Raw genomic sequence first — 26272 nt, 5'->3', positions numbered from 1 at the left:
TTCTGGTTGCCACGTTATAAGAAAGATGTGGAAGCACTGGAAAGGCGTGCAGAGGAGGTCCCAGGATATTGCCTGGTATGGTGGGAAGGTCTTTTGAGGAAAGGCTGAGGGACTTGAGGTTATTTTTGTTAGAGAGAAGGTTCAGAGTGACCTAATTGAGGCATACAAGATGATCAGAGGATTAGATAGGGTGGACAGTGAGAGCCTTTTTCCTCGGATGGTGGTGGCTAACATGAGGGGACATAGCTTTAAATTGAGGGGTGATAATTATAGGACGGATGTCAGACGTAGGTTCTTTACTCAGAGGGTAGTAAGGGCATGGACTGCCCTGCCTGCAGCAGTTGTGGACTCGCCAACTTTAAGGGCATTCAAATGGTCAGTGGATAGGCATATGGATAACATTGGAATAGTTTAGGTTAGAGGGTCATTAGATTCGTTCCACTGGTCGGCGCAACATCAAGGCCGAAGGGCCTGTACTGTGCTATAATGTTCTATGTTCTATTTCTAATTAAGTATTTCTTGAAATATTTGTCATTCTTTACGTAAAATTATCACTGGAATTCTACAACCCCACCTGCCACGGTATCGGAGTGGAAATATCCATTGACCTCAGGCAGAATATTCCAGCCTTATGTTGAGTGAGGCCATAACATCGTGCCCCATATGTTTTAATCTAATTTCCTCCTTTATCTCTGTCCTCATATCTCTGAAATTGGATTGTATGAATTTAACACTGCAGCTTTGGATTAAATCATCCTCTCTTAAACTTAACATGAAATTCTGTCATATTGTGATCATTCTTTCCAGAGGATCCTTTACTATACGATTACAATTCAATCTTGTCTGATTGCATATTGCTGGATCTAAAATAATCTGTTCCCTGACTGATTCCTTGCACTACGGTTCTGGAAAACTATCCAGAATTAATTCAGAACCCTTGAACTATCCAGAATATCCAGAACCCGTGAATTAATTGTCCAAAGTACTGTTGCCAATTTGGTTTGCCCAGTCTATCTGAAGATTAAAACCCCATTTGATTATTACATTACCCTTGATACAAGTTCCTATTGTCCTAAATTATACTTTGTCCAACACTGTAATTATTGTTTGAAGGTCGATAAACTACTTCATGATTAGAACGCCTGCAGATACTCCCTCTGTATGTTCACACATGAAAAATGCCCACTTTAGTGACAAAGCAGAAGATAACTAACACTCATGGGATCATATCGCAGTTTCACTGAAGACGGTCCTGATCAAAGCTCACAATCTGAAATTGACTTTATTTCTCGCTCCGCAAATACTGGCTGATCTGTTGAGTATTTCCAGCATTTTCTATTTTTATTTCAATGGAGTAAGGTCTTGAAATAATAGGGATGAATTTGCTCAAAGTGCACAAATAATTCACAGTACGGTATTACAAACCACAGTCAGTTCTCCTCATCTTTTCATCTTTAGCCTATGGGTTTGACAGTTTTGAAGGTATTTAAAATTTGGGTTCAGCCTGGGAATCAGTTAAGATACGAGAGCTGAAAACCTCAATAATAACATTAGAAGAGACTCAAAAATATTAACATTCACCATAAATATTTTCTGAGAAGGATTGTTGGTTACCAACTAAGATCATAAATATCGACTGATGGCACATCTTCCCTGGAACCATGTCTATCACCAGCCCTACTGCTGTCCTGATCAAAATATGTTGACCAAGCACTGAGCAGGAATTGAGTTGGGAATTATTTTGGTCTATGGCTCAATTCCACATTGGTAAAAATATTAACAGCTGAGTAGGAAGGATATCTATGCCTGAATGCATCAACCAAAATTGCCGTTTCAAATATTTGCCATGTGGCAGCTGGCCAAAGATAAAAGCCACCTTAAATAAAGTTCTCTGTACTCTAGGTATAGCAAGGTTCCAAATGTGTTTGTTATAAATGTGTTTACAGTTTCACTCCATCTGATGCTACATAGGAAAACCTCTTCTTATGAGTATTAGTCATTCCTCCATGGTTATCATATCCTGATTTTAACTTCTTGAATTATTTTTATTTTCAATAAACTACTCATTGAATAACAAGAATGTCATGGTAATCTGATTTATAAAAAATACCACCATAAGTAATGTGATTTATTTCACGTTTCCCATTTATATGATAAAAATATTTTGCAACGGTTTATTGAATATCCTAAATTTTGAAAATGGCTAAATGAATGATTATTTAGTTCTGACAGCAAATATGTTGCATCAGAATATGTTAGGTTGTACATTTATAAATAAAGCTTTATACCAGGTGGTATTATATAACAAAATACATCCTGTATCTTCAGCAAGTCCTTGCAATGTGATGGCAAACAAACTGTCGAGAATTGACAGGTGTGTATTCATCAAAAAGCAAATGTTAAATTATTCACTTTTAACATCCCTTGCTTGTTACACGTGCAGTATAGAACAGCACCAACTGTCTGTTTATATCCCACTCTTTTTGGAATACTGTTATTACAACCGTAGACAATTAATTGAGAATTCACGCTGCTTCATAAGTATTAAACAATCTTTCCTGAATATTATGGCCTAGAAATTCATCTTGAGGAGGGGGCACGGCAGTAATAGGCCCCCTCCCCCAATATTCAGGTTTTTAAAACGGATAGCCTATTCCGTGCTGCCTGATGTATTGTTTGTTTATTGACTATCACCTACAAATGCACAGTGCAATTTAAAATTGCTGTTTTATTTGGGAGGTATCAGGAGACGCGACACTTTAAAAGTATCTGTGCGACACATGGGAGGGTGTGTGGTACTTTCAGGTCCTGAAGGCAGCAGTAGAAGTCAATGTCAGTTCAGCTGGAGTGCTGGCCCCTTGTCTTGTGAAGAGTATTATTATCTTGGATAGATGGACCAGGGTTGGCAGCAACGGGTGTTATTTTCTTGTTGTTTGTGGAGCAGGTGGCAGAGCCCAGCAGGTGGGGACTGAGCGCCTGGCTCTGGGAGGGCAGCGGCTTCCCCTGGCAGGCGGGGCGAGAGCTGCATCCTGTGTGCAGACAAGGCAAGAAGCCGGCGCTGAGGGCAAAACCCGCCCCAGCTTGCGGGGGCCCCGCTCACTGAAAGGACAACACAGGATCAGCCTTGATACTTCAGTGCACCTTGGTGGAACCCTTCATCTGGTCCATGCAGTTGAGGTACTGTGCAAATGACCTGCATTGTCCACATAAGAGAATGTATAGAAAATAAGGATTTCAAGTTATGTTCTAAAACCGTGTTGTGCACGCAAAAAAAAACAGAATGGAAAATGTAGCAGCTGTGTTTCGTATCGTTTAGCTGAGTCTTGGGCGGGCGGGGTGGGGGGGGGCGAATAAAGCTAACAGACTGGAAAGAAGCCAGCAGATAGAGAGGGGGTGGGGGTGGATTATGATGCATTCAGAGTGGAGCTGGATTCTGGAAGTCCCGTTTTTTTAATAGCAGATCGCGATAAGACACAGGGAGAGGAGCTCTGGGGGCAGGAGCAGATGGCAGCAGAGAAGGAAAAGTGTTTGAAAAGCCCGAATGCAAGCAGCAGCCCTTCCCACTGAGAGGTGCCGGCAGCCGGGAAAAGCAGGCAGCGAGAGATCAGGCTGCAGGCACACACAGAGAGAGGGAGAGGGAGACACTCTGCCAGTTTATTGTTAACATATACTTGACCTCCTCACCCCTTCACGACACAGATGTCTGCTCTACCTCTTTCAACTCCCCCCTGGCTAAACCCCACCCACTCTGCACCTGGGCAGTGAGTAAGCAGCCCCCCAGAGTCCAGGCTGCTCTCCACACTCTCCTTCCCTCATTCAGCTGGGAGCTTGCTGAAGCCACACTGTCTCTGCGGCACATCCATGGAGGGCGGCTGCCTGGACTTTCTCTTCCTGACATCGCGACGATCCTGAGCCTGCTGGGGTCTGAAGGAAGAACTCGTTCGTATTTTTTTCCCTTTCGAGAGAGTTTTTGTTTTGTTCCTTTCCCTCCTTACCCCTGAAGTTTACAATAAACCTTCTTGTGTTGGGAAAGTTTGCAGCATTTTCTTCACTTTTGGAGCTGACGGATCTGCCTCTGGCTGCAGGGAGAAACTTGCATTCCTTCCTTCCTCTCAAGTTTTTTTCCCCTCTCTCTGGCTAAGCTCTGGAACTTCTATAATTTAATAAATAGGCGAATGGTTGGAATCTCTGGATCTTATCAAAGTAAGTGTGATTTTGCAGCATTTGCTCTGCTATTACTGATCTCCCCCCCACCGGTATTAATTTAGCACTTCTATTTAAGCAGTAAGTTATTCGTTAAGCTAGTGCAGTGATAAAGACTTTTTGAGGGGTGGGGGGATTGAGCTGTGACTTCTGTTGTAATCATTTTTCGCGAGCATATGTGCAGAATCTGAATTAAATGTTTGTATGTTTGCACCATTCACCAAGTTTTTTCAAGAGAGAGGCATAAAACACCAGATAGTGATTGTGAAATTGCACAACTATTTTTAAGAAGCTTACCTATATTGTCTTCTGTCTACCCAGACTGAACAGGATTGTGTACTTTTAGATTAATTACCTCGAACAATCATGGTCTTCACTTGACCTTCCTCCTTCTGTCAAAACAACATATCCCCATTCATGCTTTTATTTTCCAAAAAAAATCAGAAAGTCCATTTGCTTGGAAGTATGACAAAATATGATGTAGAAATCGTCAAGTGATTCGTTTGATCTTTGTAGTAATTTGATCTATTAACTACTATTTAACTTGCTTGTTGATGGGCTTTTGTTGGTCTATTTTTGGCACTTAATCCTGTTATCTAGGAAGCTTTACATCTGGCTTTGTTTTGGAACGGCTACAATTATGTGATATAGCAATAACAGAAAGGGGCAAGAGGGAAAATGGCTCAACCTAGAGAGTGAGTTGCAGGGCAGTCAGCTCTGACCACCCTTTCCTGTCAAATCCTGTTTTCCCCTTATACAAGAGATGTGCTCTAAATGCAGGGCATTCAATGCAAAGCTCAATTCATTAAGATTCTTAGTGACTGCATCACTTGCGAGCAGCTTAAACTGAAAGAAAGTTGGCATCTGCAGTTTTGCATTTGAAAACGTTAGCTGTCACAATTGACAGTTTCATCTTTTTGATTCACTTTCATGATTTTCCCAATGCAGTTCATTAATGGAGATCTTTTGGTTGTTAAATGGAAGGTTAATATATTGTTTTGAGCTTTGGATTTCAATTAAAACACTTGGTCTTTGTTCTGTGGGAACTTGTCATGTGCTGTGATCAAGATGCCTTATCAGTTAAATAAAAGGTGACTTAGAACTTGAATGTTTGGAGAGGCTAGTTCTCATGATCATGAGCAGGTAATATATGTGAATAAGCAATTGATGTTTGTGGTTTGACAAAATCTGAACGTTAGCTTATACAAAAATTGGGAGCATATATTTATGAATGTGTGTCAGATATGTCTTATCAGCAGCGTAACATTTAAATTTAGGGAGTACTTATTTTGAATTCTCAACTGTTTCCAATGATTAGCTGTTCTTAGTTTGGCCTAATCAAAGCATTGCTTAAATTAATTCCATTTCACCTATTTTGTATCTAAGAACAACTTAATAATTTTCTGTTATAGTTCTAGTATTGGAATTCTTTGCAAGTGCATTTCTGGGGGTTTTGGTCAGGAAGCCTGTTTCCCACCTGTTGCATCCTAAAACATTTCAATCAAGTTTGTTTCTGTCTTTATGGATGGTGGGTCACAGCAACATAAAAATAATAGGATTTTGTTTCCCAGGAAAAAAAGATGTCATTTTGGTCTGTTGTGTTCATGGTCATCAATGAGGCTAACTGCTGAATGAGGCTGAAATAGATTTATATTTCCATTATATTTAAAGAACGTACATTTTTTAAAAATAAAAATTGATCATGGCATTAATTACAAAGTTGTGAGTATTTCATCCTCAGGATGTGACAATTCCTAGTTTGAATTTAATCACTCAACTGTTCAATTCAAAAAACAATTACATATAGGACACAAATCTTAACATGCCAGCAGCAATCCTTCACTATCGTTCTTTCACAAATCCGAGATGTCATTGCAAGAAAAATGTGCTTTTGTCTTATCTTAAATTTATAAATTATGTAACATTTTAAAAAATGCTAAGTATCAATAGTTGATGCACCAAATGTTGTTGCTTGAAGAAATATATTAAAGCACTGAAGTTTTTTCTTGTCTCCCTACACTACATTTTGGATCCAGTGACATGACTGTAGTTTGCTGGAACTCTAGCTGTGCCATATAACACTGAACAGAATTTTGATGTATGTAAATACTGCATGTTATGAGCCAATGCAGAGTACAATGATGTCATTGGGTCCAGAATTTACTCTGGGAAGGAGAAGGAACAGCATCCCCTAGTGAAAATACAGTGTTGGAATTGGTGCTTTTTCAGAACAGAGCAATATAATATCCACTCCAGGATTATCTTTGCGAATATACTATTTGACACTCACCACTTTTTAAGAAAGCTATCTCTTCAAAGAATTTCACTACCTTACTAGCCATACATTATAGGTTTGAAATCTCTACAGAATCTATGAAGTAGATCTAGTATGCAACTATTTGAGCTCTAATCATGAAATAAATTATAGGCAAAGACATTAACACTTGATTGTTGCTTAAGCTTTAATAATAATGACATGCTGTTGCAAATTTTATCTAATTTTTATATTTTTATACTTCTGTTAAATGAGGGAAGAGTATATATGTTTTTGAGATAATTAAAACACACTATGATTATTTTAATATTACCACATTATTCCTATTTTTAAATTTGTCATGTATGTCTTATTAACAGCATATTGGTTGGGTTTGTGTTTGGTGGGCATATAATTGAGGGAACATCAGTTTAATTTGTTCTGGGTAATTGTATATACTAAGGGCTATTTACATGGTGTTCAAACAGAACAAGTCACTTTGCCCAACTTCAGTAACCATCTGCAAGTGTAGAGGGCTTGCACCTGTCAGTCCACACTAATTATAGATTAGGGTCAAAGAAATGAAATATGAGTATTTGCTGTCGGTGATTACTCCAACACTTCTAGAAAATGAATATTTAGGACAGGCATGTTTGTCCTCAGCAAAATGCAATGTGGCCGTATGATAACTACATGAATATTTTTGATGCTCATTTCATTTTGAGGTTAATGTTTTTTGGCAATACACGCAAAAGCTTCTTATAATAAAAGCTGCTACTGTAATCCTAAAATTCAAGGAAATAATTTGTCTGGAGTAAAGCTGTTCTCACAAGGTCACTTTTTTCAGTTGAATATTATTTTAGTCTGTCGTGTCCACAGTCATATCAATGAGGCTTCCGTGTTATTGGATTAGTTGAGGATTTGTGACAGACCTCTTTTATCTGCCATATTCATAGTGGTGCCAAGCTTTTCATCAACTCCTTTTTTATTACAGTTCTGCTTTTCCACTCACATTATGGCAATGTGCTCTCACAATTTGAGCAGCTTTCCACCAGGTGACAGGTGTCCTGCCCGGCTGCAGTTGGCCGGGAGTCCATTTTCTATAATCCTCAGTCCGTGTTTTCCCTTTGAGTTGCCAATTAACTTCTCACACACCCTCTGTTTATTTTCCTGGATCCATCTGGGCTGAGCTGATATTGTAATCACTCTAATGCACATTGCCTTCCCTTCACACACAATGTGCCATCATGACGAGCCTTTTATTTTAGATAAGCCGAGGAAGTGTGTTTAATGAATACAAACCCGTTGTGCTGGTGTGCACTCTGCCAGAAGGTAATCTCCATGAATAGGTGCTTTCAGTATTTGGAGGAGATGCATAAGTCGATAAGGCTGGGAGTGAAGATGTAACCTGTTATCTGCTGCTCCTCTTGCTGGCAGTGAATTTACATTTAAAGATTAACACTGAAGAAAAGCTGCCTTTTGACAAGGTTAGGTATCATTCCTGGTCTTGACAGTATCTGACATCGCCTAAACCATTTCTGCAGGACTTCTAAAGGTGAGATTACCAGAGTCGTTATCTTTAATTGGGTTTAGCATTCCATCTCGACTGCTTTCTATAGTGTAGAACTAAGTACTGGGAGATGATAATGGAGAACAAAGGATTATTTATTGATGTGGCTTTATAACCATTAGAATACTAAAGAATATGGTCAGGGTAATGACTTGATTTGCTATTTCATTATGTGTAAATTGCCTGAAAATAGTCTTGCCTCTCACAGAAAACCAATAAAGCTCTTGAATGAAGAGGCAGAAAGCCTTTGTCTTTTATTTTTGATGGCATACATTTGATAGCACTCGCTCTGTTATATTGTCTGCTAGAGAAGCTAAAGAGACCAGTGTGGATTTGTTTAAATATAGGTAACAGTGCACTAACACCCTACAACATGTAAAAATGTTTATATCTGGATTTATTACAATTCAAAAAAATAGAATAGGAAAAGATTAATTGAGATTTTTTTTGCATGGAATAAATATTTGTATTTTAGGGAAGAATTACAACTAGTCAATATATTGAAACAATAGAAATCATTACTTCTGAGCATATTGACATTTTGTGTTTGTGGCTGGCTCGGTCTGCGAAGAGATATTTTAGGATCTCACTGGTTACAGTACACAAATATTGCTGTAACTGACCTTTTATGTCCTTAGACAACCCATTTGATGTTTGCAGATTCTTCCTAGGGGGTTATTATTTGAACAAGGGTATTACATTACTCAAGATACAAATATGCCGGCTTCTAACAATTTAAAGCTTCTTTAATCGTTCCGTGTATTTTATTATGCAATAAAAGTGAAGATGGAAATTTAAAGCCAAATGTAATCCTGGCCTGTCTGAATTATCTGTCATGTAATTTTTGATATGTGGACGACTTTTAACAATGTTCGAGTCTGAGGTTTGTATGATTTTCACAAAATTGTTTAGCTTCTGTTTGATCAGCAGGTGCTGCCGAGATGAAAGCCATGTGCAAATTATTTCAAGGCTAAAAAGTGTCGATTGAAAATGAATGTGATAAAAGAAAGAGCAATCCATTTTCTGTTTTCAATTTGTGCAAAGTTTGAAGAGCTATTCTGCTAAACTGACAACATCTGTTCCATTTTGAATATTGCAGTGAATCCCCCTATAAATAAAGTGATTTTTATTGGTCTAAGTAGCCTGAGTTTTCATAATAGCCAAAAATACATCTTTAGAGAATCTTGGTGGTAACTTGTCACTTCATGGTATCTTCCTTGTACCGATTATCATGGAGACAATCTGAAGGTGGTGGCGGCACCTTTTTTCAAGGCTTGATAGGCCTTTTGCAATGATGTACTTAACTGTGCCAATACTGAGGTCGCAAGTAGGCACCTGGATTATTTATTTATTTGGTTTCAGTTTTAAAGTGGCATCCACACGGATGCTCCAGCTTTTAAAATGGATCCTGCTCTTGACTGATCTTGTTGGAAGTGTGTGAGCAGTGTGGGTCTTATAGCGTTCGCCCACTGTACCTTAACTCAATTTTATTGAATTTTGTGACTTAGCACAATTGGAGCTGAGAGTAAAAGCAGTTGATTCTCAAATCTCAGTCCCCCAAGAAACACTACAGGTTTCCAATTCTAGGTGCTGCCTTTCTCATCTGCAGTTTGGTAAATGATGTTCTAATTTTCCAGCGTTCAAATACATAAATTCCATGCTATCAATTTTTCCTGAAAGAAACACCTCATTAAGATTTCAGCATTTTTGCAGGCACAAAGTTTGTACACTTTTAATCAGCGATACAAAACAAATGTTTCATTTCAAAACATGAAGTGAAAGATGTGAGGTATTGAAAGGTGATGGAAAATATTAATGCAGCCCACTGTATGAAAAATCAATTTTTGAAAACTAAATGCCCTCTAAAATAGCAAACTCCACTGAACAGGAGAGTACTTGCTCAAGTAATGCCTTGATAGCTTGCTGCTCGAGTCTACTGATTGCATTAGTAATGCAGTTTAAAATAATCAACACAACAATGAACTGTACAGGTACAATTAAAATACTTGTACGAATATTCTGAAAGGAGGAGGAAGGTTTGGTGGGACCCATCAGACCAAAGCAGGAGAAGAAAAATTACAATATTTTTGTGTTTAATTGGTATTGAGTTGCCCGAAGGCTTTTTGAAACTTGGTTTGCTACATTGCTTTCATGGTCAAATGCACAGCAGATGAAATCAGAAAATCATGTTTGCAGCTGGGCAATTACAATGGTGCCCAAGATCTGTGACTATCGAGCATGAACGCAGATGCCTTCAAAGTTATATTTTCTTGCATGTGGAGGTTGTTGGCATGAAACAGATGCCTTCATTTTTTTTTGAGAAGTCAGCCTGTGGATATAATTGGTTCTCTCTTCCCATCCTCCAGGGAGAGTCTCTCACAGATGAAATCAGATGAGAAAAATTTTGCACAAAGCAAACGTATTCATGGTTTAAGCACCGTATGCTGCAGACACAGTCAATGACTAGATTCCTCATATTAATGGAATAAGAAATAACAATGTGTGTACAGTTTTTTTTCAATTTTATTCCTGTAATAAAATCAATTTGATGTTAGTGTAGCCAATATGTATATGCATCAGAACTAAATTGTATATATAATAGTACAATTTTAAAGCCCTTGTCTGGCAAAGCAAAGCTTTTCCAAAATGAGTACATTTTAGCATATGGTTGGAATCAATCAAAAAAATCTTGTGTATGCAACTGATTACATTACCATCTGTCATAGAAAGTCCTCAGTTGGCATCTTTTTTTTACATAATGTCAGAGCCACAAGAACCATTTTATCAAAAAAAAAGGCAGTTTCTTTATAGTAAGGAAAATTTGGGTTTCACTCTATGGGGCTGAATTTTCCCACCAACTTACCCTGACTTTGCGTCAAAGTAGGAATTCCGAATCCATTGCATGCTGACAGTGAGGCCGCTGTCAGAGTCATCCAGGGGCTGAACTCCTAATTGGCTGCCTCCAGGTTTGCCATCCTATTAAGGTGTACAGGCACGCTCTCAATGCTGTTAGCAGGAATCCTAGGGCGAGTAGCTCTAGAGTCACTGTAGTAATTGCAAGGATTGGTGATCACCACTTTCATATGACAAACTATATTGCTTTATTTACAAGCAAATAATAGAGTACTTTCACAATGTTAACACTTCCAGCTCTATCTAGGATTTACTCTGGCTGCAAAAGCCCATGCTCTGCATTGAGATCCCTGCGTTCATTCCACATTGGATGATTGGGTCACATTATCTTCCCAATGTATGCCCCTTAAAGGGCCAAGCTACTAGATCCCTCCCCCTTTAAGTCCCTTATTATATAATACATAACTTACTAAATTTCTAAAATGATAACAATAATGAACATTTTTAACACAATCTATCAGAAACTCAGTCTGTCGGAGGGCTTTCCCTTTCTCTGGAAGAGATGTGGCTCAACTGGTTGAAGTTCAACTCTTGAGGTGGTTTAAGTTGGACTTGTTTCACTAGACTCTCCTGGAATCTGTGCCTCACTTCTTACTAATCCCTCTGTTTCACTGGGGGGCAGCACTTTGGCTGATCAGTCACTTCATTCCTTGGACAAACAACAAGATTACTTGTTGTAGCACTGGCTCTTGGGACGGCTCCTGTCTCTGCAAGTGATCTTTGTGTTTCTTCCAAAACTTCCTCTGCACTTTCACCTCATAGGATAGTGCCCCTGATCTGGCCACAACAACTTCTGTGGCCAGTCCAAAGTTCTTTACAAAAAACTGGACTGTCCACCTCAAATGCTCTTTTTACTTTTGACAAATCATTGTTCCTTTTTTGATAACTCTGCCTTGTCTTCACCCTCCTCACCGATTCGGGAGCCATGAGGCTCAACCTAGTTCTTACATATGGGCCCATCTGCAGCTCAGCTGGAGCTATTCCAGTATGGTATGTGGGGTGGTTCTATAGACTAATAGGAATTGTGCTATCTTAGTTTCTAGTGATGCAGGTGGTTGCTTCTTCTTGCCAATCTTGAAAGTCTAAATTGTGTGTTCAGCCAATCCATTTGAAGAGGAGTGATAAAGCATAGTTTGGATATGTTTTATACCATTCAGTGTATGGAATTCAGCACTTGTGAATGCCGTCCCTTTCTCCAAGACAAGTACTTCTGGTATGCCTCGGAAGGTGAAAGATTGGTGCAATTTCTCGACTGTGGCCAATGAAGTTGTTGACCTCATTTCAAGTATCTCCATCCAATTCAAACAGGCTTCCACTAATAAACCTTTGTCCAAATTTGCCAAATGTTCCTTCTTGGTGGACCCTGTTATTAGAACATCAGCGAAGTAGATGAAACTCTGGGCAAATCCTGCAGCTAACTCTCCATACTTCGCTGAACTATGGTGCAAGCCAACAAAACCCCAAATGATAGGCATGTATATTGACATAGCCCTTTTCTGTGTATTTATGGTGACATAACCTTTTGATATGATATCTAGTTCTAATTGTTGGACAGTGTGGTTCATGCCCAGTTTGGTACATGCCAGACGCCCAGCCAACTTCACATACAAATCCTCTATTTTGGATTTGGGTACCTATCCAGTTTCGCAGCTTGGTTTACCATCAGCTTGTCACTCCTGCAGACATGGATGGTTTTGTTTAGTTTAACCACTGGAACGATGGGCGCTGCCCGTTTTGCATGGGGCAGCACGGTAGCACAGTGGTTAGCACTGCTGCTTCACAGCTCCACGGTCCTGGGTTCGATACCCAGCTCAGGTCACTGTCTTTGTGGAGTTTGCACATTCTCCTCGTGTCTGCATGGGTTTCCTCCGGGTACTCCGGTTTCCTCCCACAGTCCAAAGATGTGCGGGTTAGGTTGATTGGCCATGCTAAGAAATTGCCCCTTAGTGTCCAGGGATGCGTAGGTTAGAGGGATTAGTGGGTATAATATGTAGGGATATGGGGGTAGGGCCTGGGTGCGATTGTGCTTGGTGCAGACTCGGTGCAGACCAAGGAATACTTCTTGGTACTTCCCAATGACCTAGTGCAGGTCCCTTTCTTTTATCTTAAAGATCTCTGCCAGTTCAGCTTAATCTCCTGGAGCCAATCATTTCCCATTAAACTTGGTTCTTGGCCCAACAGCACCATCAGCCGTAGCTGTGCCGATTGCTGCCTGTAACCCTCAGGGATTGTAGTTGTTCCTGCTATCTTTATGGCTTCTCTGGTATATGTAACTAATCTACCTGCTGTGTTCATCAACTTCAAGAGTTGAACTCCTTCTTTAACATACCAGGTCCGCGCACTCAGTACAGCAGTGACGCCGCCGTGTCTACCTCTGTGATGTGATCTACTTTGCCTGCTACCACATTGTTTAATGACATAACATTTTATTCCTCTGCTGGTCATTTCTCCATGCTGTGCAGTAGGGCTGGATTATTTATTCAGCTTGTACTGGGCTGGCCCTGCTTGCTTTTACATTCGTGTCTCAAATGATCTCTTTCTTTTAGAATCATAGAATCCTTACAGTGCAGAAGGAGGCCATTCAGCCCATCGAGTCTGTACTGACTACAATCCCACTCAGACCCTATCTCCATAACCCCAGGCATTTACTTAGCTAGTCCCCCTGACACTAACGGGCAATTTAACATGGCGAATCAACCTACCCTGCACATCTCTGGATTGTGGGAGGAAACCAGAGCATCCGGAGGAAACCCCTGCAGACACGAGGAGAATGTGCAAACTCCACACAGACAGTGACCCAAGCCAAGATCGAACCTGGGTCCCTGACAAACTATAACTGTTTATTTACAAACACATAACTATACAGAGTACTTTCACAACGTTAACACTTCCGGCTCTAGCATCCACTCTGGTTGCATTAACCTGCACTCTCCATGGTCATTCCACATTGGAAGGGTCATATGATCCAATTGCCCAATGTACGCCCCTTAAAGGGGCCAGCTATACAGCCACATAGCCCCACTGATAGGGATTGGGACACTGCCAATGCAAGTTAGTGAATGCAAGCTCCCTGGCCTGCACAGAAGTAATAGGTGAATTGGAGTAGAGTAAAGCTCAGAAAGCCTTGGTCCTGGTTGTGAATGCAGATCCCTCTTTGTGGCATGGAGCCTCTGACTCTAATGGCGCAGTGATAACCATTGGCTAGTGCTGTCCGGACATTGTGGGGGTAGGGTGGGGTAGGGGATAGGGCTTCACTTTTGGTAGAGTGGCCAAGGGGTATAGAATTTCCCTAAACTGAGGTTTTAACTTTGCATTTTGACCAACTACCTAATGGAATGGGCAACCACTTCCCCAGCCCGGCACTTCATAATGGCAGGAATGTATCAGGGAGATGTCTGCCGCAGCCTCCAACTGTTTTCCTCCTTCCCTCCCACCTCCAAGCCTGGCACTATGGGGCCAGGAAAATTCAGCTCATGGCTTGCATTCTATCAGAAGAGCCGATAAGAAAAATTATGATTTGTGTATAATAGAATGATAACATTTCAATTTGCTGCATTTGCTGACTAAAATCTGGAGTATGTCATGGCCTATAGTACTTACCTTTTTGTGTTTCAATAATATTTTAAAGTAAAAAGCCAGAGGGTGAAATTCCACAAGTTGATAAATTTAGTGGAAAATGCCAGCATTTCCTGTTTAGTGTCTACATTGAGGTTTTTGGTGAAATTATTATCAGCAGGGATTCATACCTTTATCTGTTTATTAGAATTTGGCAACCTGGCAAATAATTTGTGTTTGTGTTAGATTGTGAAATTGTTACTGCTTGAAACAACTTGGCAATCCTTTTTGATTTCTTGTGCTCTGGAATTTGCCACATTTGCATTGTAAGGTAGATATCAGCAATTGAGCATCCAGAATTTTCATTATAAACTGGCAACATATGTTGTCCTGGATATTTCCTGATGTTTGCTGGGAGAGGTGCTAGACCTTTCATAATGTATTTCTCAAGGTGGTATTTTTTTGTGGCCCAAACATTAAACGTGTGGAATTGGCAGCACATAAAAGGCTTGTTCAACATGTTGCCCCTGTATTGATACAACAATGTTGCAGCAATTTATTCTAATTCCTTTTTGCTGCTCTGTCACCATTATGTATTCTCGTTCGGGTACTTTGTTCAAAACCATTTTACATGATGTAATAGCATCCGCCTCAATAGTCACTTGTGATAATAAACCCTGAATAGGAAAATATCATCCCACGTTCTTCTTTGCTCGACTTGTGATAATGTTCAATCTGTGCCCACTTGTTCAAGGAAGGATAATCTAATGTTTTTATAGCTTCTTTTGTGTTCTCAGACCAAAGTGCTTCCAATCGATGCAATCACTATTATTATTTGTACTCAAACACATAAGCCAATTTTCACATAGCAAAGTCTCTCTAACCAGAAAATGAAAGAATGACAAAATGATTTGTTTTTGGCTGCGGAAGGAAATGTTGGTCAGGACATTCGGACTATTTCCTGTTCCTCTTCAAATGGTACATAGAATCTTTTCTGCCCACATGATTGGCAGTAGGATTTGGTTTTAAGGTCTCATCTGCAAGACAGCACCTCTGGTAATGCAGAACATCTGAAGTATTGAACTGAAGTATGAACCTGGATTATCATGGGGCTTGAATCCACAAATGCCTGATTTAGAGACAAGGTTCTATGAACTAACACAAGTTGACATTGAACAATTTGCCACCCAGTGGAAACAATCTTTCAGTGTTTGCCCCCATGATCTGCTAACCAGTGGAAATGATTTTTCATTGTTTACTCTCTCAAAATCCTTCATAACTCTTTTGGAGTTGCCTTCTTTTCACTGCTGCCTGATAGCATTGGAGCAAAAATGGAGGTCCAGCCATTACAATGGTGTGAATGATCAGTATAACCTAGCCTGATCTTCATTGGGTTTTGGAAAACTAAAGCTTTCTTCCTTTCATTTTATGTGGAGGTTGTTCTGTTAACTACCTTATACAGGTAATCTTCATCTTTCCAAAGAGATGTTAAAGCAAGATGTTTGTCTTCTTGGATGATAGTAAAACATTGCAAAGCATTATATTGAAGAAAGGCAGATGAGCAATCTCTGGTGTCCTGGCCAATACTTATCCCTCAATCAACATCAGAAAACCAATTATCCACTCATTACCATATTACTGTGAGTGCAAGCTTGACTGTTCTACATTACGACAGGGATTACATTTCAAGAAGTACCTCTTGGCTTTAATGTGCTTAAGATATTCGATGGTCAGGAAAGGAGCTATATAAATGCAGTTTTCTTTACTAAAACATATACCCTTGCAGCTTGCACCATTTCTTTTCAGTGCAGATGCTATTGTTGATCATTTGTCTCCTAGCTCTTTGTTGGTGTAAGCATTATTCTTGGATTGTTCTGCTAGAAACATAACTTTCAGACTTGGTTGATACATCCATGTTCATTTCTCTTGAATGCATAACTTAGACCTGATCTTGGAGATTTTTTTCACCATTTGTAGCAGACAGTGTTGCAAGAATGGCAAGTGTTTTGTTGGGCACCAAAAAAACCCATTATGAGATAAAGAGAGATCATGCTTTTGTAATCCATTATGTTGAAAGATAAAAATGTATGGTGCATTTCAATGAACCACAGTGATTCGCATGTTGTTTAGTTGTACTGTGGTGATCAAATAATCTTTTTTAAAGGTTAAGCTATTTTAGTATTTTGGAAACTCATTCCCATATTGTAATTATGGATGGAATGTACAGGTTTGCAGCAGGTTTGATGGAGGGCAGGTAGGGAACAGTGCAGTGTGAGCTGAAAACTTGGTATCCTGCGCCATGAAATGACAATGGGAACACGTATTCATCTGCAGGTTGGCACGAGTATGGGCAGGAAAGAGGGCAAAGGGCTCAGAGGGTGGGGTCTGTAGTATCCATTAAGGAATAGTGGAAGCATATTCAGGAAATTGCATCTAGGGAGGGATGTTGAGGGAAAAAGGCATCAAGTTTTTTACACAGAGGGTGATGCGTGCCTGTAACTCCGTGCCATTGGGGGTAGTGGAAGCAGATATGACAGTGACTTCTAAGGGGCATCTTGACAAATACATGAATAGGATGGGAATAGAGAGATATGGTCCCCAGAAGAGTAGGGGGTTTTAGTTCAGTCACGCAGCATGGTCATTGCAGGCTTAGAGGGCCAATGGACCTGAACCTGTACTGTAATTTTCTTTGTTTAATGGAAGTTGGTAGGATGTGTGGGTGAGGGTTCTGCAATGGTGGGTGAAGCAGGCTGACGGTTGTTGGGGGAGATGCAGAAGGAGAGACAGATTCTGGGGATCAGCAGAATGATGGGGTGAGGGGTGATTTACTGTCATGAGTATGGGTTCCTCGAGAAGGTTGGGGCCTTTGACATTCACCTGCGTGGGACATAGAGTGAAGGGAGAGGGCTGAAGGGTAATGGGAGACAGATGAAATGTTGGAGCTGGGAGGTCAGTTTGCATTGTAGGTCCCGTGAACAGGCTTAGGGACTAAATCACAAATAAATCACATCAGACAGTGAAATGCAATTGGACTATATTTACAAAAGTATCATAAGATTGACAATCAGTAAGCACATGTGAAATCAAAATTCTTCATCTTGTTTTCCCTCCCACTTCTTCCAATTGCTCCCTCAATACCTGCAGAAGGCGTCGCAGCAACTTGCTGACCTCTTTGCCCTGTTATGTTGAATGGCCTTGGTGGGCGTCCTCTGGAAACCTAAGGCCTCGAGGACCGCGGCTTACTTTGGCTGTCTTGTTGCGGGGCAGCTGCTCTCTCTGCAGCCTCAGAGGACAGGGCAAGCTGGAGGGGTCACAGACGAGGAGGATTCAGAAGGACAGGGCACCCTCAGGGAAGTTCACTAGCCACCCCTTTCTTCTGGTGCCTGAGGACCCAATGTGACTCCTGGAGAGAGTTTGAGGTGCCCCATCCCCCTCTCATATAACGCCTGCAACTGCTCATCCATGGCTACAATTATGAAATATAGACCTGTGTATATCTCCTGCAGAAACTGGTCTTTCTGCGGGACCAGATACTCCATAGTGTCTATTACTGTTCCAACAGAGACCTCAACATGCATGCATGTTTGCACCATTTCATTAGAGAGCAGGCAGATGGACTCCTCCGCCTCATGCCAAATGCATCTGACACCTCTGCCTGATGTTTCCCCACCCCTTGCAACTTCCCCAGCATCCCGTGGACGGTGAATCCCAGAGTCTCATCATCTGACATTGACACCACAGATGCCTCTTCTCCAGCAGTCTTCTGAATGCCAGTGAGTTTGGCTGACCCTGCCTTCTCTTGCTACGGCTACGTGTCCATGTGGTGACCACCACGATGTAAGACACAGCCCAAACTATATTTAGCACCCGTGAAGATATGTATCTCACGATTGATGAGACGCCGCTATAGATGCACCTTTTTCCTCCTGTCCAATGCCCTCTATCCTCCATGGACTGGATGAAATGCTGGACATGGTCTCTTCTTGTTTCCTTGTTTTCTTCCTGCTGGCACCTGTCCGTGAGAGAGGAGAGAGCGGGTGGCTGTTTCCAACATGGAGCAATGCATGACCGTTAGGTTTCTCTGTGACGTGCATGTATCCTGACTGGATGGAGGCTGTCTGCTGACTTCTCCATCATTGATGGGCTGCTCGCTGATTGAATTCAGTCAGACCCTTGAGTTCAGGCCAGCTCCCCCTGTCTGCTCGCTGGTTAAGAGCAGTTGGGTTTCAGGCATCTTTCTCATGCTTACAGTCTGACAAACAACCCACTGGATAGTGTGCCATGTAATTGGTACACTGCAAGTTGTTCAGAAGGGTTCTGGGCAGCACTTTCCAGAATGGTTACCTTTGCAGGTGGAAGGATAAGACACAAAGAGGCATTTGATTAGTGATACTTGCTGGCTTAACATCTAAACCTCTTATTCTCCGGTGCCTCACCCTCCCAGGCAGGATCAGAGTGCTCTGTGTGGAAGAGTCAAGGAGCATCAGTGGTCTGTCTACCTGCAGACTATACAGACTGCAGTGGGGTTTTGAGGCATCACTTCATTATGTTGAGTAGCCCCTTTTATGTTCGGGCCACACACATGGTACCTTTGCCACTGAGGCCCCGGTGCCCCCTCCCATTCAGAAAGTTTATGTATTTATTCGTAACAAGTAAGTCTTACATTAACATTGCAATGTAGTTGCTGTGAAATTCCCCTAGTTGCCACACTTTGGCGCCTGTTGGGGTCAATGCACCTAACCAGCACGTCTTTCAGATGGTGGGAGGGAACTGGAGCACCTGGAGGAAACCCACGCAGACACGGGGAGAACGTAGAAACTCCAAATGGATGAATTACCCCATCTGCTCTGCCAGATTAAGTGAACCATCAACTCTTGGCTTGGGCCAAACAGTGACCCAAGCCCGGAATTGAACTCGGGTCCCTGGCGCTGTGTGAGAAATTGATGGTTCACTTAATCTGGCAGAGCAGATGGGGTAATTTGTCCATTTTCTCCACTGCAGGGCAGACTTCTGGTGGACCCCTGGGCACTGACCTCCCTTCATTCCATGCTGGATTGGTGTAATGGCTCAATCTCCTCCTTCCAGTCTCTGGGTTGAGGATGGCCCATCTGGCCTCCTTTGCACTGAGGAGGAACTCCAGGGACACATCTTGGAATGTGGAGGGCCAAGAACCTTGCAGTCAGTGGGTAATCTCCTCCTTCAGCGGTGAATAAGTGTGATGTCCAGGTGCGTTCGCAATATGTTGTTTGGATGTGATAGCTAGGCGCACTCCTTCCTGCTTGCTGTGCTGTGAAAAGCTTCAGGAAGTTCCTGATTAGATAGATTCGATTTGAATTGAGTTATTATTATCACATGTACTGGGATACAGTGTAAAGTATTGCTCCTTGTGCATTCTACAGACAAAGCTTACCATTCATAGAGTCCATAAGAGAGAAGCAAAGGAGAGGGTACAGAATGAAGTGTTACCGTTATAGCTAGGGTGCAAAGAAAGATCAATGTAATATGTGGTAGGTACATTCAAAAGTCTGATGGCTGCAAGGAAGAAGCTGTTCTTGAGTTGGTTGGTACATGTTCTCACATTTTGCTAATTAATGAGACCAAAATCGCTCGATTTGTCTTGAATTCCTATCGACTTCCGTGATAGGAAACATTCCCAGTTCCCACCCACACCACGGGACGTGGGACAGAATTTCCCACTCTGGGAATATGGCCGAAATTCTCTGACCTCACCCACGGCTGGGATTCTCCAGTCCCACTGCAGTAAATGGAGATTTGGCTGAGCGACATTCGAGAATTCCGGCCCATGTCTCTATGTCAGCTGTTTTTCTTCCTCTTGGAAGTAATGTGAGATGGTTTTCTGCATTAAAGTTGCTATATAAATGCAATCTAGGTCTGAGTTCATGTGTTTACATGAAGTCATGCATGTAAACCATCATTTGAGTTTCACAATTGCTAAAAATTTAGATGGGGAAATACTTACCTGGAAGACCAAACACGTGTGTTGGTGTCACAAACTTGCACTCCACACTTTTGAGTATTGTGCATGGCCGTGAGTTCAGTCAGAAGTGTTTCTATTTCACTATAAAGTTATTTGTGCCTTTTGCATTGATGAAATGTAAAACTGTATTTGTTTTGCTTGAGAAGGGAAAGCAAAATGAGTACATATTTCCATCTGTAAAATCAGAATCATCCCAATTGTGCGAGGAAGAGTACAGTTTATTATCTGGTTGTGATCTAAGCCTGTTTTTGTCAACCTAAAGCTTGATATCCAGGCTAGAGGCCAAAGTCATCTCGTAGCCAGAAAAAGCTATAGGAAATGAGCAGAGGGCTGGCAGAAAGCAGCCTGGTCTAATCAGCAAAACAATTGGAATTCATCAAGTAGAATAGGAAGGCTGGTGAAATGGAGAAAGGAACTTTCATTTGAATAGAGTTATGGGGAGATGGCCAAAAATGTGATTTTGTGTCTTCAGCTGCTATTTCTGACTCAGGGCATTGTCTCCCAAGAGTTCTTATCTTAAATTCCTGGATATGAACTTCTTCCTAAAAATGAGCAAAACAAAGAATAGCAAAATAAAAGCAGATGCTGCTGTGAATAACAGATATGTTTCTTCTGCAGTTAATTTTTTTAACAGTACATATTCTGGATCCATGTTTTAACATGCAGTGATCACATTTAAAAGTTGTTACTTGCCAGTTTTAAAAAAATCCCCTTTTCTCTGCACAAGCTGTTAATCTTCCCTGATATGTTTTACTGAAAATAAAGGTGGTTCTGGTGAAACAATCATCAAAAACTGTCGGATTATCACTCAAAGAACAATAGGCAATTTAGAGGCACGTTGTTCACAATATTAGATGTGAACTGAGGCAGCGCCTGCAACACCACTTGAAAGGAGATCGGGTAAGTATCTGGAGGGAGAAGACAACTTTAAATGATGCAGGATGTAGACAGATAAATGGGAAGTTGGTGGTGACACCAACAGTGGGTCAAATGGCCTCCTATGTATTAATGATTATTATCCACTTCCAGTGGCAATCATTGGTTGTCTCTATTGAAATATATTTTTGAAGTCTGTTGATGTATCTTGTGGAAGTTGCCATTTATTGTCAGGTCTGACCTGCCAGCAACTAACTCTGCAAACAGTTTAGCCCAGCAGCCCTTTTAGCTTCCCCAGACCAACGATCTGAATAGTTTTTTGGTAATTGGCAGTCCAATGAAGAGAGCTTTAAATAAACATCAAAACCAATGTTTTTGTGTGATCTTTAGACCCAGATTGTGAGCTGTTGAAAGTTCAGTAGAGTAGAACCCCAATGATGTGGAAAATTGACCAGGTATGTCCACAAAAATGCAGGACAAAGATATGCAGGTTAGGTGCATGCTCAGTTGCCCCTTTGCGTCAGAGAGATTAGCAGGGTAATTACGTGTGGTTACAGGGATAAGGCCTGGGTGGGATCATTGTCAGTACAGACTCAATGGGCCAAATAGCCTCTTTCTGCACTTTCTTAAAGTTTATTTATTAGTGTCATAGGCATACATTAACACTACAATGAAGTTACTATGAAAATCCCCTAATTGCCACACTCTGGCACCTGTTCGGGTACAGTGAAGGAGAATTTAGCACAGCTAGTGCACCTAATAAGCATGTCTTTTGGACTGTGGGAGGAAATCGAAGCACCTGGAGGAAACTCATGCAGACATGGGGACAATGTGCAGACTCTCCGCAGCCAGTGACCCAAGCCGTGAACCAATCCCTGGTCCATGGCACTGTAAGGCAACACTGCTAACCACTGTACAACCGAGCCACCAATCCTATGTGATTCTATGAAATCCAGTCTTCCTCAGTAACACCACAGCAGTCTACTCTCAATCATCAGCAGTATGTTGGAAGATGTCATCAAAATCTTTACAGGTGGCAATAACTTGTTCACCAGTGTTTTGGACCAATCCGCTCCTGTCCAGAGTTGTAAATATCAAGGCAGCACTTAATGGAGCATAGCATTAAGGAGCCCTAGTAAAATTAAAGTTAGTGAATTTGGGGGAGGGAGGTGGAACGAGTGGTGGTTACTCTCCACTAGCACAAAGAAAGACGATTGTACTGTTTGGAATAAACCCAAGTCTCCACTCACCTGATGAAGCAGCACACTCTGAAAGCTCATGCTACCAAATAAACCTGTTGGACTTTAATCTGGTGTTCTGTGATATCTTAACTTGACTTTGGGCTTGTTGAGGCCCTTAAGTGGCCAATTAATTGTTATTAAAGTGCCCCATCCTATGCCTGTTATTTTACCAGCAACAGTGGGAGGCCTAGGCCAAACAGGAAGTCTGGCAGCTTTTACTGGGTGGGCAAGAAGGAGACAGATCTCTTTCTGGGGAAGGGGGAGGGATGGGGAAGAAGGGGAGGGGAGAAGAGGGAGACATCATGCTCTTCAGAGGAACCCCCCTCATATATTATAATGCCCCTTTAACCCTTTCTAAACCTCTCCCCCGTCTCAAAACTAGTCCCTCGCATCCTTCGTGTTCCCTGCTGGGGCTGCCAATATGTCAGACTTACTTTCAGTTTGGCTTCCATAACCACCTCTTCTTTGGGTTTTGGCTGTAGTCACAGTAGTGGCAGGATTCGAATCTGGTGTTGCTGGGATAACCGAGAAGCCAGCTGATTTTCAAGACAGGAGGGTGTGCGGAAGACTCACTGTGAGCCAATTACCTGCCAGGTATAAAATGGCTGCTGGGATGCTGGCTTTTTTGTTGGCATTCTCACAAAGAACTTACAATGAAGTGGTCTTGCCCGCCCTGTGATGCAAGATCTGGACAACATTCAGGACTGGACTTGCAAATGACAAATAATGCTCACGCCATACCACACATTTTGCCAGACATTCTCCAATAAGAGAAACTTTTGCCATTTCCCTGTCTATCATCTACAAGGCATCTACAAGTTCTATATGTCTGGAGTGTGACGGAATATTCCTCACTTTGCTAAAGTATCAATGGAATTTATAGCGGTTTCAAACTAGTTCTATGGTCCTTACGGAACACAGTAACTGAAATATATTGTGTCACCTGGAAACCTCAGCAAAATCTGAAGGCCCTTTCCATCCTGGTCCTTGGCACTGTAAGGCAATGGTGCTAACCACGGTACAACCCCGTGCCGCCGATTCTGTGTGATTCTATGAAATCCAGTCTTCCTCAGTAACACCACAGCAGTTTACTCTCAGTCATCAGCGATGTGTTGGAAAATGTCATCAAAATCTTTATAGGTGGCAATAACTTGTTTACTCAAATTTCTTGGCTTCTTGCATGGAGCAGGATCCTGATGGTAACAAGTTCTATCGAAGCCCTCAGATTCAAGTTCCTAATGAACCACAGGTGCTCTGTTTGACTCTCAATCCTTGGAATTTTGGGTCCATGTTCTTCACTGCCTCCATTAATACAATTACCAACAAAACAAACGAGAAAAATTATTCCAATGTTAATTGGTTGGTGTCTTCAGTGCTGGGTATTTTGACATGAATGGGGAAAGCAGAAGGGCTGCGACTGAACATACGAAACGCAGATTAGATTTACATTGTTTTAGAATCAATCTTAATTGTGACATTGCCTATAGTTGTCAACATTGAAATGATGTGAAGGGAAGGCAGATTTGATCACATCAGAGATGACCATAAGTGGGTTTAGCTACATAATCTGTCAAACCTAATTTGATCTGTGATGGAGGGAGGAGATGAAGAGAAAAATCAATACCATACATTCCATTGCTTTGGGGTTACTCATTTGTACTATTTTTATTCAGTGGCCTTTAGTAAATTTGCACAAGCTGTTCTACAGCCCAGAGGAGCTGCAGTATTGGAAGCTCCTTTGCATTTTTAACCCTGTATTAGGTACAATTTGCTTTTACCGTACTCACGCTGATTGATTGATGGAACTTCATTCTGAGATTAATTATATGTTGAAGGTAATGTTTTGAAGTGGGTTGGAGGGGGCATCAACTTTGTCGGAAACAGACATTGGTTGGCATTCAGGATATTAAAATATAGGTTTTTCTGTTATTAGTTGATTCTTTCAGAGAAGAAATGATAAGACTGTTTATATGTACATAATGATAAGGAGAATAGAAGGGAAACAGGACAGAAGGATGCCATTCAGCCTGTCATGCTCTCTGGGGCTTTGTCCAGAGCAGTTCGCCTCTCCCCCACTCTTCCCTAACGCTACAAATTAAGCCATATCATTGAAAATGGGTTGGAATTTTCCAGTTTCCCCCACCTCCTTCCCCCAGTGGTGGCTTTTCCTGCAGGGAAGGCAGCTTACCACTGGCCACCAGCAACATCTTCCAGTCCCGCCAAAATCAATGGCTTGTCCATCGCTGCTGCAGAGTCTGTGGCAAAGGTTGACTTTGTCGGGACTGGAAAACCCCGCCAGCAGGAAGGGCCAGAAAATCTTGCCCCAGGTCTTTTTGATTTTCAAAACTCCGCATTAAACTGTAACTGAGTGCTTTAATCCTATAACTTGGTGCCTCTAGCTTCACAGAGTTGTTTCAAAACTGCGGTTCTCATTATTGTTTGTTCTTTAATTGACACCCAATTAAATCAATTCTGCTTTACTCTTCTGTTCTATCCATAGCACCACCACCCACACCTCACCCCCCAATTCCCCTTCCTTTCCTTGCCACAGAAAACAATGTTTTAAATTAGCAGATACTGGGTAGAGATGTTAGCAAATGCTCCTAAATCTCCCCATACGACAAGTCTCCGAAGCCCTTTGCCATGTCCATTTTTGCAGTATTAACAGAAGCCAGGTCTACAGTACCCAAGATATTGACAGAATATTAATGTTTTATTATGGGCCATGGCATTGTGTGAGACTTTTTAAGGGCCATGATAGTTACACAGGAACAGTGCCAAATCCAGCGATCTGAAAACTTTTATTTTAAGCGATCATTCATGAATTTATATTATGAGATGAGTAAAATAACTACTGGCTTGTTAAACTAGGTGGTGCATGGATGCAGTAGCACACCGACTTATCAGCTTTGTCCGCCTGTCTTTTCCTGCACTCTGGTCCATTTCACCCTTGGCTCAATCCAACCTGGTCCAAACTGCCTGAGCGAGATCTGGCCCAAAAGCCAGCAAGATCTAATATCTGGCATGGGCTTGGTCCAGGCATTGCCAGTTTTGAGACACCATGTATTGTAGAAGTCAATTGCTTTCAATTTGAGAAAATTATCGTGCTTCTATGCTTCAATAAATATCACGCATTCAAGCTTTCTTAGCAAAGGCTGGGAAAACTTTAGAAAGCTTATCACATGAATCTGATTAATGACTGTTTTGAATGAAATAATATTGTCTCTTAAAGCAGGAAGTTTTTCCTAACCTGATGGCTTTGAGACATTTCTATGCCATTCTATTTGCTTTTAGAAATACCCAGAAAAAATGTTGTCAAAGAATGAGTTTTTGTCTTTTGCTTGTAGAGTATTGTTAACATTTTCAGCTTTAAAATATAAGACTTAAAAAAAATACAAATGCACACATTTGTGGTTTATACAAAACTCTAACGTATGGGTGGTTCAGAGAAAAACCATACTTTTTTTTGTTGATGCTCCAGCAAGTTCTAGCGGAAGCAGATCTGAGTTTCTGTGGAGCCATAGCATGGGTCAGACCCATGCATTACATTCCTGCTTCCGTGTTTAACAACCTGAGGAGCAAAACATCCAGTAACAAGTGTGTGAAACTTCTGTATCTTGGGCCACAGTTTGTTGCTCTGACATCCTGCAAGCCAGTCCTGT

At 41.4% G+C, this 26272-nt stretch overlaps 1 protein-coding gene across 3 annotated transcripts in view; it reads left to right on the top strand.

Moving 5' to 3' along the window:
• The first annotated feature begins 3043 nt into the window (after window positions 1-3043).
• Window positions 3044-26272, top strand: part of runx1t1 (RUNX1 partner transcriptional co-repressor 1) — a 91431-nt gene continuing 68202 nt past the window's right edge. The window contains exon 1 of one of the 3 annotated variants that reach the window (XM_080194400.1): window positions 3044-3177. Coding sequence is in view for 1 of the 3 variants with exons in the window: in XM_080194397.1 (XP_080050523.1) it covers window positions 4176-4203 (28 nt within the window). In the remaining 2 variants the exon portion in view is untranslated. Of the gene's footprint in view, window positions 3178-3474; window positions 4204-7918; window positions 8013-26272 lie in introns of those variants that run through there. The other 2 variants (XM_080194397.1, XM_080194401.1) reach the window with 2 other exon arrangements.

Source organism: Carcharhinus amblyrhynchos, chromosome 8 (genome assembly GCF_965287045.1).
Source record: "Carcharhinus amblyrhynchos chromosome 8, sCarAmb.v2.hapA, whole genome shotgun sequence".
NCBI classification, from domain to species: domain Eukaryota; kingdom Metazoa; phylum Chordata; class Chondrichthyes; order Carcharhiniformes; family Carcharhinidae; genus Carcharhinus; species Carcharhinus amblyrhynchos.
This window is presented reverse-complemented; position numbering and strand designations above follow the sequence as displayed.